This window comes from Metopolophium dirhodum, chromosome 4 (assembly GCF_019925205.1).
Source record: "Metopolophium dirhodum isolate CAU chromosome 4, ASM1992520v1, whole genome shotgun sequence".
Classification (NCBI taxonomy): domain Eukaryota; kingdom Metazoa; phylum Arthropoda; class Insecta; order Hemiptera; family Aphididae; genus Metopolophium; species Metopolophium dirhodum.
Window position 1 is genome coordinate 5,021,306 of NC_083563.1, and position 18,764 is coordinate 5,040,069.

The 18,764-nt window shown below is 32.8% G+C and overlaps 4 protein-coding genes across 7 annotated transcripts in view; all 4 read right to left on the reverse strand.

The window, feature by feature from the left end:
* LOC132942282 (LIM homeobox transcription factor 1-beta-like) overlaps positions 1–18,026 on the reverse strand; it is a 46,165-nt gene extending 28,139 nt beyond the window's left edge. Inside the window, exon 1 of one of the 4 annotated variants that reach the window (XM_061010557.1) lies at positions 17,820–18,026. In XM_061010557.1, the coding sequence (XP_060866540.1) occupies positions 17,820–17,883 (64 nt within the window). In that variant the 5' untranslated portion in view covers positions 17,884–18,026. Of the gene's footprint in view, positions 1–3,494; positions 3,709–13,864; positions 13,972–17,819 lie in introns of those variants that run through there. The other 3 variants (XM_061010559.1, XM_061010558.1, XM_061010560.1) reach the window with 3 other exon arrangements.
* Positions 8,759–10,319, reverse strand: LOC132942285 (carbonyl reductase [NADPH] 1-like). The gene has a single exon (XM_061010562.1). The coding sequence runs from the start codon at positions 9,884–9,886 to the stop codon at positions 9,044–9,046; it is 843 nt and encodes a 280-aa protein (XP_060866545.1). The 5' UTR covers positions 9,887–10,319; the 3' UTR covers positions 8,759–9,043.
* LOC132942284 (carbonyl reductase [NADPH] 3-like) lies at positions 13,025–15,628 on the reverse strand. The gene has a single exon (XM_061010561.1). It carries the CDS (start codon positions 14,712–14,714, stop codon positions 13,869–13,871), a length of 846 nt encoding a protein of 281 aa, XP_060866544.1. The 5' UTR covers positions 14,715–15,628; the 3' UTR covers positions 13,025–13,868.
* On the reverse strand, positions 17,889–18,667 carry LOC132942755 (carbonyl reductase [NADPH] 3-like). Its single transcript, XM_061011395.1, has 2 exons — positions 17,949–18,667; positions 17,889–17,892 (listed from the first exon to the last, which is right to left on the reverse strand). Exons 1-2 carry the CDS (start codon positions 18,665–18,667, stop codon positions 17,889–17,891), a joined length of 723 nt encoding a protein of 240 aa, XP_060867378.1.
* Positions 18,668–18,764: the final 97 nt, after the last annotated feature.

The following is an 18,764-nucleotide window of genomic DNA, read 5'->3' on the forward strand; positions in this document are numbered from 1 at the left end:
CGTACAAACATAGATAATGTTCTTACCATCAAGTTTTATAATAGGTCAATTCACTCTAATGTTTAAACTAACGAAGCTACAAGTGTTCTGCTGAGCGTAAATTTGTTATGTTACGCACTGGTATAACACAGAGACAACAAATACCAGTGTTACGTCCTCTTAATACTTTTAATTGATATTAGAAATTAGTATAAATTTAATTTATTAGAACTAAATAATTTTTTTATACACTTGAATCGGTAATCCAATGACTGATTCCACAAAAAAAATGAATTCAACTTTGGGATGAATGCCAGCAATAGTTGGCAAACATAGTTTATTATTTTTATTTCATTATTTGAACTTAGATCATTAAATAAGTAATATTGTTGTAATTATTGTAATCATAATTAACTAATTTATTACTTTTAATTTTTTTCTTTACAATTACCTACTTTTCTTACAATATTTGGATTCGTTTTTGGGTGACTAAGATGATAATGGTATTCGATTATTATTGTAATAAATAATAATATAGGAAATATGTTATCAACTAAAATTACATTTTTTTATTTTTTTTTTATTTAAATATTTATATATTTTAAATATGGTATAGGTATGATGAGTGGATTAGCAATATAGAACGTATACCTATACTTGAGTACAACTATCATCAGAACAGTCAAAAATCTATAAAATGAACTCTGAATTGCGCATTTGGTACATCATAGTTCAGAATTTGTCTGTGATGCTTTTGGTTTGAGCTGACGATAATGATAAAATATTTTATTATATTGATGACGTTCATCATTGTAATAATATAAAATGTATTCAACTATGTTTGAACACACGTGCATATACGATACACGTGCGGTCTCCCTATGTAATCCTTTAATTCAGATGTCTACCCCTTGCACATTTATTGTATATGTGACTTTATTAATTCCACACCAGCCTATAGGCCATATAGATGATGAGTTACCCTTCAGATGATGATTGACATTTATTAAGTCTTTGAAAAGTTTGTAAATAAAACGTTTTAAAATTCACGTTACACTCAATAATTTCAAAACAAGTTATTGAGTTCAATACAATTATTATTCCTGTTATAGATAATAGATCATAAAATATCCAATAGGTAATAATAAAATATATAACCGAGTATATAACATTAACATATTGTAACGAATCGAGTGTATTTCAGTATTATTCTGATGATATTGTCTAACTTTTACATTTGATTAATTGTAGTTCAGCCGTGTTAACACTGAATATGAAATATTAACTGTTCTTACTTATTACAATAATACAATGTTACTGATTAGTATTTATATTGTGTTCTTGGTAAACATGAAAATACCTACGTAAACTCAATCCCACTTTTCAGCATTACTTGTTCATAACGAATATTAATATTTAATATGAATTTCTAATGGTAAATATTAAATAGGTGATATCATAATTAATATATATTTCAGATATTTGTCTTTTTCGATTTAGTTATAAACTGTATACTACCACATAATATATACTGTAGAAATGTTGATAAATATCCAAGCATTATATATGTCAATATCCCACATTCACATAGAAGTATTGCTAAACTAATTCGACATTGTACGGTTTACATTTGAAAAATGAATAGGTACCTATACCTATGTTTACGACGTTGCATTGATAAATCGTGTTTATAAAAATGTCTGTGTACGTTTTACTAATTAATTGTTATGATATAAGAACCTAACATAATATAATATATTCTAATATTATTCATTCAATGTAATTTACAAGTTTATATTATATTCTAAACCAGAACTTATACTTATATACCTAATAGGTTCGTAAATCGTAAATCTTAACTTTTATTAAAAACAATATAATACCTAGTATCTGCCTATTTAGTATTTACATATTATTATATTAAAAATTATTGGTTTGTACTGTTTGTAGTTATGTACATTTATATTATAATAATTTTACATTACTAGTTACCTGTTTGTTGAATGTGTATGTTGCTAGAAATGTTTGACTAAATATTTATTAGGTACTTACACTTCAATTACAAGTGTCAGGTATATTATTTTTTTTTTATCTAATACATTTTAATATGTTCTAACTGTAAATCAATGTCATATAGGTAGTTAATTATTATTTATTACAATAGTATCTTTACTAATATACTGTTCATGTATGATTAATTAATGTGCGTAATATATATATTATTATAAATTACAACATTTTTTATTATATAATTTAGTAAATATTTATGATTTTAAAGAATCGTTCATTATTATTGTAATATCGTATACAATTTATATTTTACATCTATAGACTAAGCACTAAGTTATAACACACCTATATTTACCTACAGATTAATTTGATATTTTAAGACTAAAATACATTTGACTAAAGAAAACAGGCTTATAAACATTTAAACAGCAATTAACAAAAGTTCGGGTCTAAACACCCCCTCCATCACCATCAACAACTATTAAGGTTAAAGCTCAAATATAATATGTACCTGGGTATATATTATTTTTATTTCATTTTAATTATTTATTGTATAAAAAAGAACTTTTATTCAAAATATTTTCAATTATTAATTTTGGTCCTAGCACATATTATTTTTATTTCCCTAATACTTACCCGTACTCGATATGATTTATGGACCCCCTCCCCCTCTTGATAAATCTCCAAGTAACTACCTCCTTGATTAGTATAATACCATCGTTAAAGTTCGGAATTCAGATATATATTATTAAACTTACAGTACAGGAGCCTACTGTACCTATAGCGACGGAAAATTGGCCAGTGACAGCAGAAAGCGATTATTTATAAATTATAAGTATTATCTACGCGCAGTATGTACCGTTACCATAGGCACAAATAGGAAGGACGTTAGGGGCTAAGCCCCTCAAAAATGCCCATAGCCCCCCAAACATTTCCTAAAGTTTGTTTTAAGCTTATTAAATATTATCAAAGTAAGACTTTAGCCCTCCTCCCCGAATCTCAAACGCTATTCGCGCCTATGACAGTGAGTTACCTATACCTAAGTTAAATATGTGTATCATTTATCAATATAGAATAGCTACGACTCCAACGGGATAATATATTAAATATAGAATAGGCCTCCTCGTATAAATAAGACGTATAATAATACCTCCGTTATAATATATGTGATAACATACTAGCTATAGGTATTATAATATATTCCTGAGGTTCCCGTCTTAATTCGGGCATTTCGTGAATAAACATACGTGTGATTGGCAATGGCCCGAACACTGCGCTGGGCAGTGTGCCCGCTGTATTATAATAATATTATACTTATATAGGTGCCCACTATACCTGCGCATAAACACGTCGCCTATTATTTTCTATGTTCTACTATCAGCACACCGACACACGCTGGTATACAATAAATGTACGGGTTGTGTTTGGTAGGTACCTATTTATATACACATAGACATAATATATAGGTGTAGTGTTCACATATAGCGTTTTGATTGTGCGCTTACCTTTTGTTCGGCGCGTCATCCGCAGTGCAGACGCCGGCGGCGTAGGTGGCGCGACGATGCAAACAAACGGAAGCCGGTATCAAATAGTGGGCATCATAACGTGCGTGAGCGTGGACAGAGAGCAAACGTACGCCATACGATTGTAAAATGTACCGCGGTATAGCGGAGCACGACTCGACGCGGCCGATGCACACGCGGGGTGCAAAGGGATTTCGTGCGTGACTTCAAGCGTGCGGGGCGTGTCCGATCCGAATGACGGGGAGGAGTCATATTATTTTGGAACGCGGCCGCTGGAAAGGAAGACTGCAGATACGGAAAACACGTCTGCTCTTGGCACGCCACCTCCTCAATCCTCATCCTCCTTCTCCTTCACGGCTGCACCCCCCCCCCTCACGTCGCCAACCCTACCCCACCCACTGACGACCGTCGTGACAAGTGACCCTTGAGGCTCGAGCATGAGGGAAAGAAAATATCCAAGTACGGACGGGATACTGTAGACACTGCTGCAGCCTTGCGAGGCGGACTCGCCTGTATATCATATAGTTAATACTTTGCTCGCACCTCATCGCTAAATTCTTCTTTTATTTTATGTGGGCATATACAACATCATAATATTATTTAGGTACTAAAGTTGATGTATCGTTATAAATTTAAAAAAGGTATCCCGTAAAGTAGAAATATACCAAAAAATATTTATAATTCATACAGTTTCTTAGAAGTGGGACATTTTCTATAGTACCTATTGAGAGTACCGTTGGTCAAATACTGATTTTTACCGTGGTATTGCAGATAAGTACCGACGGTCATCTAGCTAAATTTTTTTTAAGACGGGTGCCCAGCATATACAGACTGTTTTTTTTGTTTTACAAATAAATATTGAAATATATTTAAAAAGGTGGACTAGTAGTCAGTGGGCACCGCTCTGCTGTTTAGTGGTTGTCAAGCATGTTGTTTTAATGGATGTGTTATATTTGAATTCAATGACAAATCATTGTATACGAAAAACGATTCTGAAAGGAGACGTTGTGTCAACTTATATAAATAATCAAATTTAATAGTAAAAAAAAAATTAATAAAAATCGAAAATATCTCATGGCTATAAATAGTATATAACTTTCCGGTAAACTTTTTTTCTATTTGATAGAGATAGTACGACTTTTTGGGAACCTTCTATTAAAATTTCTAATGTTAGCTATGAAAACAGAAACGTTTATGAATTTCTAACTAAAAAATAATTTACAAAATTCGTAAAAATTTTTCTCATTGCTTTAAGCCTATGAATAGCTTGTTTGAAAATTTAACCATCATGTATGGAAAATGGTAATTTCGTAGTTTGAGATTTTTCGAAATTTTGATGCATTCTGTTAACTTTGAATTTAAATGCATAAAAAATAGTCGTACTTATGTATTTTTAATATTCATAATATATATCAATGAAACTTATGAGAAACCTAGCATTAAATGTTCAAGCTATTTTACTAAATGAAAAAGTTTTTATCGAGAATAATTTACGAACAATTTACAACATTTTAAAATGGTCTCGAGGCTATAACCAGCTCAAAAACAGTCAAAATATTTTGAACATTTTACCATTTTTGGAAAATGCTAATATAAATATTTGGTGAAAATTTCGATCGTCATCTACACTTTACCGTTATTCATTTTTGAGTTACACCAAAAAAATTAAATCGATATTTTCAAAAATTGGTCTTGCGTAAGAATTACCACTTTTTTTTTGTTTATCGTGACGATTTCTAAGACTACTATTGGAACATTTCATTTTGACCTCCTAAAAGTACCAACTAGATTCACTTTTCTATTAAAAAAGATACTGATCTCGAAAATCAGAGCATTTTTACCATCAAAAATTTTGTTGACAGATGCACATAATTACTGTAGAATCAATACATCTACTTAGAATATAAAATGTATTTATAAAAATAATAGTTTATACATTATAAGAATAGATTTTTAAAACTATTGAATATTAATTATAGGTAGATGATGAGGTACCTATCTAGAACGTATAGTAGTAGTATTAATCACGATTTAAGTACTTATAGTACTATCTTTGATCGTGACCTTAATGTACAATATTATATAAGTACACTATATACATATATAGAGGTATACTTATACATAATTTCATGTAATGTAAATATAATCCAAAAACTACAAATTATATTAAACTAAGAACCTATAATAACATTGTGAAATTTATCTAGTTGCATTAGAATTTAAAATTTCTTATTATATACCTATATAAATAATATGTGAGTACCTTCAAAGAAATATATTATAATTACTAATTAGTAATTAGTAACATGAAAACATGTTAAATTCACTGTAAAAATCATTTAGTTTTTAACCACGTGTCAGAAGTTAATATTGCTAATTGCTTTTTAAATGAACCCTCCAGAGGCGTAGTCTTCAAGTAGAAGACAAAAGTAAAGGTGGCAGTCATTCTCTTCCATCAAAAAAGAATTTGAATCAGAATTTGTCGGTCAGACTTAGTTCCAAGGTTATAACATTTTGAAGTTTTTATTTATATTATACATAAGTATAAGCCTAATATAGTAACCTACGCAGATTATTCCACGAATCGACATAGAAAATGCAGTTTAGCTCCAAAGCGATTTTTAGACATTTTCTCGGAAATCTTTATATTTCAACGAGTTAAGGACAATCAGAATTTGTATGTGATCATGTTTATATTTAAATTTTTTTCGGTGAAATTATTTATCCGTGGGCTTTTTCCGTTGGATTTTTTTCTGTTATTGCCTATTTATAGTTTATACCGTATTCACTATAAATAATCTATATGTGTACCTAACTAACCTACATGGTTATACAATTATTGTTTAATAATTATTATAATGTAGGTAATTGTATAATATTATGTAGGTACCTACTATTATATAATTATCATTATCTATTATTATTATCTATATATCTATCTATCTATCTATCTATAAATATAAAATGACTTGTCCTGAGTGATTCATCATCACCTGGCCGAAACCACTGGACTGATCTGGCTAAAATTTGGCATATAGATAGTTATTATGACGTAGGCGTCCGCTAAAAAAATGATTTATGGAAATTCAATTCCTAAAAGGGAAAATAAGGGGTTGTATGAATATAACAGTGGCGCCATCTATCAAGCAATACCTTAACTAAATATACAATATTAGTTTTGAAATACAAAACGTACGAAATTGATATTTGGAATACTTAAATGATCTAATGGTCTAGATATGCAATAAGAAAAATTCATATTCGCTTTTTAAAGAGGTGGTAAACAGGGATCTAAAGATTCACGGTGGAAATCGAAACTGTTTTATTGTTTATTAATGGTTGCCTTTGGATGCAGATTATATTATATTATATGCGAATTATTTCACAGAGCTAGGTACAATGTTCTATGGTACTGTTAGCGGTTAACATATACAGGAATAAAATATTGGTGCTAACAGTACAATTACGCCGGTTTTTTGGTAAAAATAAAATAAAATAACACTCCAAAATATATTAATATATAAATATTAAATACTCCTAAAAATCCGGGATGATCAACTATGACTTCAATACTATTTTAGGTACACTGTATACAATTTTTTTTTTCAACTAAAAAGCTGTACTAATATAGACTATATTTTATCTCCCACTTCGCCGTATCTGCAATCTACCTGCGGGTAAATTGCCTACCTGACAATATCATAGATAATCCTGCTTGCCCTAGGTACTAATCCCTTTATTTATTTTTATAAACTTTTTTTAATTTCATAATGTGCTATTAGTAATCTCCTAATATAATATTTAACTTAACTTATTGATGAACCATTATTTTGTCATATTTGTATTGATGTGGTGTTATAGTATATATAAGAAACACTTTTATAATTAATTAGAATCAATATTTTTATTATTTTTATAAAAAGTATTTGTTATACAAGAATAATTATTGAAATGGTTGATGGAATAAGATAACATAATATTGTCTATTAAATTAGATATATAGGTAGTGTATGTCAACTGTAAAGTGTGTAATAGCATAGAACAATAAAAAAAGTATATAAGGTAATAGGATCACATTTTATGACTCAAAATAACCATAAAAAAATTTTTTATAACAAATAATTTAAAAAAAAAATTTACTTATAAATGATTTTTATGAGATTTTATTAATGATTTTATGACACTTAATTATAGAATACTGCCGTTGGAAGATAATTAGTTTCTTATATTAAAAATAGAATATATTTACAATGTATATTTTATATACCCCTAAGAACTAACAGTATACCCAGACTTCACACCGAACAAATAAACAAATGTGAAAATGTAAAATACGGAGCTATAATGGTATATAGGTGTATTTCGGTTGCATTGTATCTCAGTTCAGTGTTCACTGGCAAATCGGTATCGGTGTAGGTTGTAGGTAAGTACCTTGCTTTGTGAACTAATTCCAATGACACGGGCAACCCATCTGTGGTGAGTTGCATTAATTACTTGATATATTTTCTAACATGATTAAAACCACACTTTGATATCTTTAAAAATAATCAATGAAGTTGTCATTAAAATAAGTCTAATAGTTTTTGAATATAGTAGGTATAGCTACAAACTTACATTTATTAGATTATATATATATATATAAATTTACAATAAAAAAAAATGCAACTCGATATACTTACAAAGTAATATTTGATTATCAAGAGCTACCCTATAACCCTCTATGTGTTTAAAGCTATAAACACTCACCAAGTCTTAAAAAATGTTTGTGCAAATTTAGTGGCAATCGGTTCAGTAGTTTCAGAAATTACCAGATACTAACAATCGCACAATATTTTTTAAATACAAGGATAAGCAGTTGTTTTAAAAGAAATAACAAGACATGGTTGCTTCCAGTGACACTACTACACTAGGTACTTCAAGCAATTATGATTCAAACTCATTACACTCAGGGTTTCATGTTAGGTAAATGGGTTGGTTGAATACTAAGATACCAATTTACTTTATTTGAACATGGATCAAACTTCAAAGATCTAACCAAATAATTCCTAAAACACAAACAATTAATCAAAAAGATAAGTAAAAGTTCAGAAAAAAGTTTGTACCTACAAGAAAGATCATGCAGACTGATCTAATTCAACTGTATTTAAATAGTATACCTATAATATTAAGCATAATGTATGTTGCTTGAAACTTTAATAGGACACTAAAATAAAATAATAGCATGTGTTATACGATGCAAGTAGGTATTTGCAATTTATAAAAATGTTTTATTCTGGGAACATAAAAAAATAAAAGTATACAGTTTAAGTAGTATCTACTTGAATAAATATAACAAATATGGTTTTCTTAAAAATAAATAAGTCTACAGAATGCATTTTTGAACAGTAAAAATGTGTAGTAAAAAAGTACATTGTTTATTATTTATTAACAATAATCAGTGAAAAAGGCAATCGAAAGGTAAGGACCTATGCCACAAAAACATGGTTATGTGTACTTGTAAATGTAATTGTACTTGTAAATGTGTACTTGATTTAACATTTGCACCAGTCCTTAATGGTCTTGTCGTTCCAGACATAGCGGCCTTTAACATTTTGTTCACCTGCAGGCAACAGAGACAGATAAACTGGTGCTTCGGCTCCCTGTTCAATGGTTAACGGTCCTTTGTGACTGGTCATGTCCGTGTCCACGTAGCCCGGGTGGACACTGTTGATCACAATGTCTGTCCTGGGGTCAACATCAAATGCCCTCTGTTGTATAAATGTCAGCGCACTAACACCAACTTTGGACACGCTGTATGCCGATGACGGCCATCCAAACTGTTCATGATTGCCGCCCTTGGCTTTCTCCACGAACTGGCGCATCAGAGCGTCCAGCTGGTCGATGGTCAACAGAGGCGAGGACAGCGTGCGCTTGAGCTCATCGCCCGGGATCATTGACAGACGTCCGGCAGAGCTGGACAAATTTACCACACGAGCACCGGGCACTAGCAATGGGAACAGTGCGTCGCACACGGACCGCAGCGCAAAGTAGTTGACCCGGAGCGTTTCCTCGGCCTGTTCGCCGAACGGTTCGGTGGCGGCCGCCTTGAAGGCGATCGCGGCGTTGTTGACCAGCACGTCAATGCCCGCATAGCTGTGGGCCACGAACTTGGCGAACGCGGCCACACTACCTGTGTCGGTCACGTCCAGCTGGTGGAACTTAGGCTTCAGACCCAGCTCATTCAGCCGTCCGACCGCGGCCTCGCCCCTGCCGACGTCGCGGGCTGTAAGGTAAACATCGCCGTCGAATCGCTCACACAGATCCTTAACGATGGCGTACCCGATGCCCTTGTTGCCACCTGTCACTATTGCCAGTCTGCTAGTTGCCAATGCCATATTGTCTGAGCAGCGTCGTATGTTGGTCAGTCGGGTAGCCGGTCAGTTTCCGCGAGTGCCGTATGTGGTCGGTGTAATCAGTTGCGCGGCCAATACAGTCGAATACTCGAATTTCGAAATAGCGAATAACAACCTCGATTTATTGAATTAGGCTTCTGTGCTGTGGCGATTACTGATAAGTGATTATTGTAAGACGTCAGTTATATTTATATAACAGGTGTCAGATACCTTATATGTCTACGTCATATATATTAATATAAAAATTAAATATAATATATTTTGCGGTTATCATAATATTGTGTCTACTCTGTCTGATATTGGCCGTCTATACTGTATAACTTTACTGTATAAGCATAAATATTACATAATTGTGGCGGGTTACGTCCTAATTTATTACTCATAGATAATTTAAGAATTATAATTATAATCTATTATTATCTATGACATCAGAAATTATAATAATATATAGTCAAACTACTCATATTTTTTTTTATCAAAAATCAAAATATTACAATAATATGATTAGGATATTGTGTTTTGTTTGTATTTATTTCATTATTTGACAATATTATTGACTGAACGATTTAGTACTAGTGATAGTACTATCTTTAATCGTGAGTAGAACCTACCATGGTAGGGCATAGTATAAACCAGTGGTGGGCAAACTGTGGGCATTTAACCACACGACATAAAGCCGCGCGAGATCGACAAAAGGTCACTTGAACAAAACACCATAGTCCACAATATTACAGTACTAACACTACCAACACTAACCGAATATTTATGTACGAAAAATCGTATACTATTATACTAATCAGTAATCATAGACTTAATATTATTATTTATTACTTACTATAATTTATACTTATATTACCTACTTAGTATAACGTATTACCTACCAAGCACTTTGAAAAACAAAATTTTATATTATTGTGAACTGTATTTGAAAACTTAAAAATATCAACTTTTTCCAATCATAATTAAAATTAAAATTAATATTAAAAACGGAAAATGTTTCATACGATCTACAGACATTTTTCTGCTGAATTCAAATATTTTTTCAGAATCAAAGCGTTAACTAACTTTAATTTTGTCAAAACAAATGTATATTTTTGTAAAATTCGAGTAGTGAAATGTATATAGTTATCGAGTAATTGACATGTGCATGCGCGTACAAGAGAGGATACCCGCATTTAATTTCACTCACACTGATAATCATTTACAACTAACACATAGATACCGGGCGACTCTGATAAGATTTGAAATTGCCTAAATGTTGCCCCATAAATAATAATGACTGTAGCGAGGCCCCTTAAGGTCTATTAATAGATACTAATGAATTGTCAAAAAGTAACTCGACAAAATATAACCACCAAATAACATTTACAATTATAAATAAATAATAAATAATAACAAATAGTATGTAAAATAATTACAATTCGTAGGTATATAATAATTCGTTTTAAAAATAAATGATTATAAATATAAATATAATTTAATAATTTATTTAACTTCAACCATTAGGATAAGAAATATTAAGAATTAATGGTAGTCAGTATGTCACCTACAAAGTACAATGCCATCGGGTGTTTCAGTAAACGAAATTAAATATCGTAGGTAGGTATATATTTTTATTTTTTTTTTTTAGTTTCTCAGTGCTCTGTATTAAATACTTCGTTTTTATATTTTTGATCAATTTATGATTTATCCACAGATAACGATTATCGATATTGTTATAAACTTATAACTTACATAATATTTTATATTATAATATGTCTTGACTTGTATTGCATTCATAGTTTTTGATCGTATTTCAAATCAAACAATTATGTACTTATACAATTATAAATATATATATATTTATTGAAAAACGCAGTCCAGTAGGTAGATTTTGAAACTCTTACTAACAAACAAACAGACAGACATATACAGATTAGACACAAACATCCATTTTTAGTTTTAATTTATATAGATATATATGTATTATGACGTATACCTACGACCTATTTATTATCTAAAATGTAATGTATAATTAAGTATGTATTATAAACGTAGATAATTAAAGCTTATGTACATATCTATATAGGTTTCGGATGAAAAAATTAAGCATAGCTACTCCAAATAATGGTTTATAACTGAATAATAACTGAATCTATTCAATTTTATAATTGCAATTTTAAAAAACAGTCCATATACGCTAGACGTAGGGTGATCACTGATCAGGTATATTGGAGGGCAGAAGTCCCAATATACATTTTCAACGTGGTGTCTCGTGAGGGGCTCTGCCCCCACCCCTTTCACCCCACTTTTGATGATATATTTTAATGACATTAATTTTAAAAAGTCATGTTTATATGTATCTTTTTATATTTTTAAATTTATGAGGAACCTTGTATTACCTCCATAAATTTTGACTCAACGAAAAAAGTTGTATAGAAATTTATTGAAATAAACTAAGTAAAAATTTCAAATTTCAAATGTTTTTAGGTAAGAAGCTCAAAAGGCGACAAAATATTATAAAAATTTTACCCTGTACAAATAGAAAATGCTAATATAAGCATTTGGTAAAAATGTCGAGTACCTATCTACGGTGATTCGTTTTTTAATAAATTATAACAAAATATCAAAAATCGTTTTAAGATAAATAGTTAAAGATGAATATCCAATTTCCCAAAAATTTGAAATTCAAACATATATAAAAAATGAATGTGATTTTCTGGTAAACTTTTTGTTTGGTATATGTCGAAAATTTAACGAGGAATCTGGTAAGTTGTATATTATATTATCGTATAGTACCTACCTATATTACCATTGAGTATAGATAGTAATATAATATAAAGTATCTATACTCAATGCTAATACTTATTGACCTATATAATTGGTGGAAATCGGGGTAGGGGTGGCCTTAGGCTTAGCCCCCCAAGAGTAGGTACGTCAAGCCCTCTCCTTTTTTAGTTCCATTTGAGTTAATAATGTTAGTCGTCACCTGAAATTATAATGGATTTCCACCTATGCCTATTTGGTCTATGAACTAAGGCTTATGACATACAGACTCACTTTAAAGTTTAAAGTAGGTACCTATATATTCATTCATTTTAATATGCAATCATTCATCTAAATAAATAAAATAAGACCAACATTGGTAATAATATTTTTATTACAACATCGTTTATCACAAGCAATAATTTAATTAGTTGACGAAAAAAATTAATTGATATAGATAGGTACATAAAATTACATCTTTTATCGGATCCTTTAATATCTTCAAAACATCTAAACGTGTATATTATATATTCAATACTCATGATCGAATAAATCCTAGTAAATTGTACAGTTGAACATATTATACTGCATTGAGTTCCATGAATCGTGACAGTTTAGTTTTGACTTTTGTTTATGCACATTTAAATAAGACACATAGCTACGTAAGTACAATAATAAGGCACTATACCTACTTATAATATTTAATAACTATTATCATTGATTATGAATCCTAGTATTCGTCCTAGTATTTATCTACCTATAAGCAAAACATGTGATGAAGATACTATAGGGATAATTATAAATTATATTAAGCTAAAGACCATTTAGGTATCAGTACCTAACCTAACCTAACCTTTTTTTTTGTAGGTACAATATATGATAAGTTTCACTTTCACATTACTTTCAATAAAGTTTAATAAGCTATACCGTATGACGTATAATTGACTATATTCAGACGGGCCACCCATTTGTGGCAGATTGGACAGAACAAATCTGATATCTCTATAAGAACAATCTCTAATATGTTCGCTAAAATAGGTTAAATAATTTTTGAATATAGTATGAGCTACAAACATACATTTATTTATCTATATACAGAGTGTAACAGAAACAACTGACTAATGGAAAAACTTTTGTTTTGTTTTATATTCTATAATTTATTTATACAGACTTGCGCTATATTTATATAGCATACATTTCTTAGTATAAACTTACTTGATTAACATTCGCACCAGTTTCTAATGGTCTTGTCGCTCCAGACATAGCGGCCTTTAACATTTTGTTCACCTGCAGGCAACAGAGACAGATAAACTGGAACTTCGGCCCCCTGTTCAATGGTAAACGTTATTCCATTGTGACTGATCATGTCCGTGGTCACGTGGCCAGGGTGGACACTGTTGATCACAATGTCGGTCCGGGGGCCTTCATCAAATGCCCTCTGTTGTATAAATGTCAGCGCACTAACTCCGACTTTGGACACGCAGTACGAGAACGACGGCCATCCAGATTGTTCATGATCGCCGCCCTTGGCTTTCTCCACGAACTGGCGCATCAGAGCGTCCAGCTGGTCGATGGTCAACAGAGGCGAGGACAGCGTGCGCTTGAGCTCTTCGCCCGGAATCAGTGACAGGCGGCCGGTAGAGCTGGACAAATTTACCACCCGAGCACCGGGCACTAGCAATGGGAACAGCGCGTCGCACACGGACCGCAGTGCAAAGTAGTTGACCCGGAGCGTCTCCTCGGCCTGTTCGCCGAACGGTTCGGTGGCGTCCGACTTGAATGCGATCGCGGCGTTGTTGACCAGCACGTCAATGCCCGCGTAGCTGTGGGCCACGAACGCGGCGAACGCGGACACACTACCTGTGTCGGTCACGTCCAGTTGGTGGAACTTAGGCTTCAGACCCAGCTCATTCAGCCGTCCGACCGCGGCCTCGCCCCTGCCGACGTCGCGGGCTGTAAGGTAAACATCGCCGTCGAATCGTTCACACAGAGCCTTTACGATGGCGTACCCGATGCCCTTGTTGGCGCCTGTCACTATTGCCAGTCTGCTAGTGGCCAATTCCATGTCTGAGCAGTGTCGTCTTTTGGTCCGTAGGGTGGTCGTTCAGTTAGGAGTGTGATGCAGTTTATTGAATTTATTAAATTAGTATAATTACCAATATATTAGATAATTATATTTTATTATTTTATTACTGTGATTACTAATATTATTGTAAGATGTCTGTCGTATTTTGTATTTATACAGGTTGATTCATCAAGCACTCCCTGCAACTCCGAACCTACTGATTCTACTTATTCGTGTACAAATAATAAACGAATTTGGTGTTTCTATTGACCATTATAAATTAAAATAACTTAGAAAAATAATATATTTTGAAAATTTATCATAAATTATTATTTATAATATCAGAAGATTTACTATTACCAATATTGTAAAAAACAGCCACACAAAATTTAGGAGTGCAAAGCGCCCCCCAAAAAATTAGTTACGCCCATGCACAGTACTAATAACACTACCCATACCAACCGTATATTTATTATTTATGTATGAAAATCGTATGGGTACCAATGAATTGTCAAAAAGCTACTTGATACAATTTAACCATCAAAAACCATATATATGAATACGTAAAATAATTACTATCATTGGCGCAACTAGTGGGGTGCAAGTCCCCTGTGCACCCCGAGTTTAAAATGTGCACCCCCTAAATATAAAAGGCTTAATCTAATATTTTGATGTAAAAATTATCAATAAATACAAAAATGTTGTACCATACTGTATATTGAGGAATATAATAAGTGGGCACTTTACTATTATGTACCAATATTCCCAGCAATAAAAGTATGACATAATCTTTAGCTTATAAAATGTTGTACATAGAACAAGCCACAGAAACTAGATACGTCATTATTACTTATTTGCGTCACAATGATCATACCTAATATTTTATTATCAATCGACAAAATAACTTTGAACACAGGATAATGATATTTATCTTTATCTTTGGTAGAATGAAAGACTGCCCGTGAATGTGAGCGCGTTTACATTGTTTCTTGTTTATAATTTGTTATAACTTATAAAATAAATGGGAGCGCGTAAAATAGCCGACCATATTTCAGTTAAATTGTTCAAAAACCTGTTATGATGTCTTTTTACGAAAATTAAATACTTCAATGTTTATTCAATAATTATTTATATTAAACAAATAATAAGACCTATATTATTTTTAAAAAATATATGTACTACAAGAAATTGACAATCTAGATTTAACCTGTTCTACTTCTAGTCCAAATCAGCCAGAGTTAAAAAATCATTAGGTAATAAAAACTGAAATAACTGAATAAAAATAATTGTAATGGCAACATTGATTTGGGAAATTAAGAGAAGAGAAAGGGTCCACGTTATCCTAAAGTCTGAATTAGCAGTATTTTAAATAAATATAATTTACTGTAGAGAAAAATCATGTTAAAATAGTTAAAATAGATCATTTTATTTCTTAATCTGTTGCTGTTCCACTCATATTAAAATATAGTACATAAACATACATTTGAAATTATTGTTAATATACAAATTATAGCAGGAAGATCTGCCAAATTAAATAACTTTTCTTCTAATCAATATTTTTTTTGTCAGATATTCCTGTTACGCCCTGTGTATACAGTGTTAAGAGTTCGGGTGTCTGGTAATTCTTTGCAATTTGTGCATCCCAAAAATATAGCAAATATAGGTCTAGTTGCCCCTATGATTACAATATATTATACCTACCTTATGTTATATAAAAGTTATACAATCAGTATAACATTATTTATACTTTAGAGTTAAATTATACACTTGCGTACGCACCACATGGGGTCCGTGATCTACCTGATAATATACTGCTCGCATAATCACAAAAGCCTAGCAATAGTCCACACTATCCCACCTATCTATGGCGGATCGGATTAAGTAGGTACTTTACCTACTTTATATATTTTCCAACGTGATAAAAACTATAGGTACTCTATAAGTTTCTACACCAGTAGTGTATTTTTGGGGATGGCAGAGGGGATGAATACCCCTCCCCATGACTTGAAGAATAATTGGTCTTTATTTATATAGTGGTAATATAGGTACATACTACATACTACATACTACATACTAATATACTATGATGTTTAGGCAAAACGAATTTTTTTTTATATTGTACATGTTTTCATATTAAATATGAAAACATATTATGTTATAGCTGACTGGAGTTTCTAATAAGTTTGTTTGTACGTCCTGGGGAAGGGCGTTTACTTCGTAGTAGTCAGAGCAGTAATATTATCACATAAGTTGCATACTTGTATAACGATTTACATTATCAGCGAGCCCGGATAAAGAGGGCAGGGGGACCACGTCTTCGGGGCCCACGTATGTAAAGAACCCATAATCTTCTCGATTTAAAATTACATTGAGTAGTAATTTGTACTTTTTATAGTGCCTAAAAGATAATATTTTTTTTCTTGTTTCAACTAATAGGCGTTGGAGCCCGTCACCCGCCTACTATGTTCACCAACACAGGTATGGTAAGTGGAGGCACGTAGCTATTTTTTCATTGGTTGGGGCCCAAAACTATGTATTGGCCCCTGAGTCGCTGAAGGTATTAACCGAGCTTGAATTTATCACTAAAGAAAATATTATACTATATAATTATTAATTTAATTTATAGTAAGTTGTCTAACCAAAATCCCCTTTGAAATTGAATATTTAGCATTATTTCTTCTAGAAAGGGGTCATCACTCATCAGGCACAAAAGTGGTAAAATTAGTGGTAAATTCAATAGGGTAGAATATAAGGTTGTGTATAATAATTAATAACTTTAGTGTCATCACCTTCCCACCACCAATAAAACTAAATCAAATACGCCAATGTTCTATCACTCAGAATAATTCTGATATCTCTATAAGAACAATCTCTAAAATGTTCATTAAAATGGGTCGAATAATTGATATTTGAATATAGTATGAGTCACAAATATACATTTATTTATCTTTATACACTATACAAAGTGTAACGGAAACAACAACTAATTCAATACTGCCAATACTTTTGTTATAATCAATATTTAAAAAAAAAATGGTTCCTTTATATAATTTATAAAGACTTACACTATATTTATAAAGCATAAATCTTTTCATTTAAACTTACTTGGTTTAACATTCGAACCAGTTACTAATGGTCTTGTCGCTCCAGACAAAGCGGCCTTTAACATTTTGTTCACCTGCAGGCAACAGAGACAGATAAACTGGAACTTCGGCCCCCTGTTCAGTGGTTAACGGTCCTTTGTGACTGGCCATGTCCGTGGCCACGTAGCCAGGGTGGACACTGTTGATCACAATGTCTGTCCTGGAGTCTAAATCGAATTGCCTCTGTAGTATACATGTCAGCGCACTAACTCCGACTTTGGACACGCCGTACGCGGACGACGGCCATCCGGATTGTTTATGATCGCCGCCCTTGGCTTTCTCCACGAACTGGCGTATCAGAGCGTCCAGCTGGTCGATGGTCAACATAGGCGAGGACAGCGTTCGCCTAAGCTCTTCGCCCGGAATCAGTGACAGGCGGCCGCTATAGCCGGACAAATTTACCACACGAGCACCGGGCACTAGCAATGGGAACAGCGCGTCGCACACGGTCCGCAGTGCAAAGTAGTTGACCCGGAGCGTCTCCTCGGCCTGTTCGCCGAACGGTTCGGTGGCGGCCACCTTGAATGCGATCGCGGCGTTGTTGACCAGCACGTCAATGCCCGCGTAGCTGTGGGCCACGAACGCGGCGAACGCGGCCACACTATCTGTGTCGGTCACGTCCAGCTGGTGGAACTTAGGCTTCAGACCCAGCTCATTCAGCCGTCCGACCGCGGCCTCGCCCCTGCCGACGTCGCGGGCTGTGAGGTAAACATCGCCGTCGAATCGTTCACACAGAGCCTTTACGATGGCGTACCCGATGCCCTTGTTGGCGCCTGTCACTATTGCCAGTCTGCTAGTTGCCAATGCCATATTGTCTGAGCACTGTCGTCTTTTGGTCAGTCGGGTAAGTCGGTCAGTTAGGAGTGCGATGCCGTCGATGAATCACTTGCACGGTCAATACAGTCGA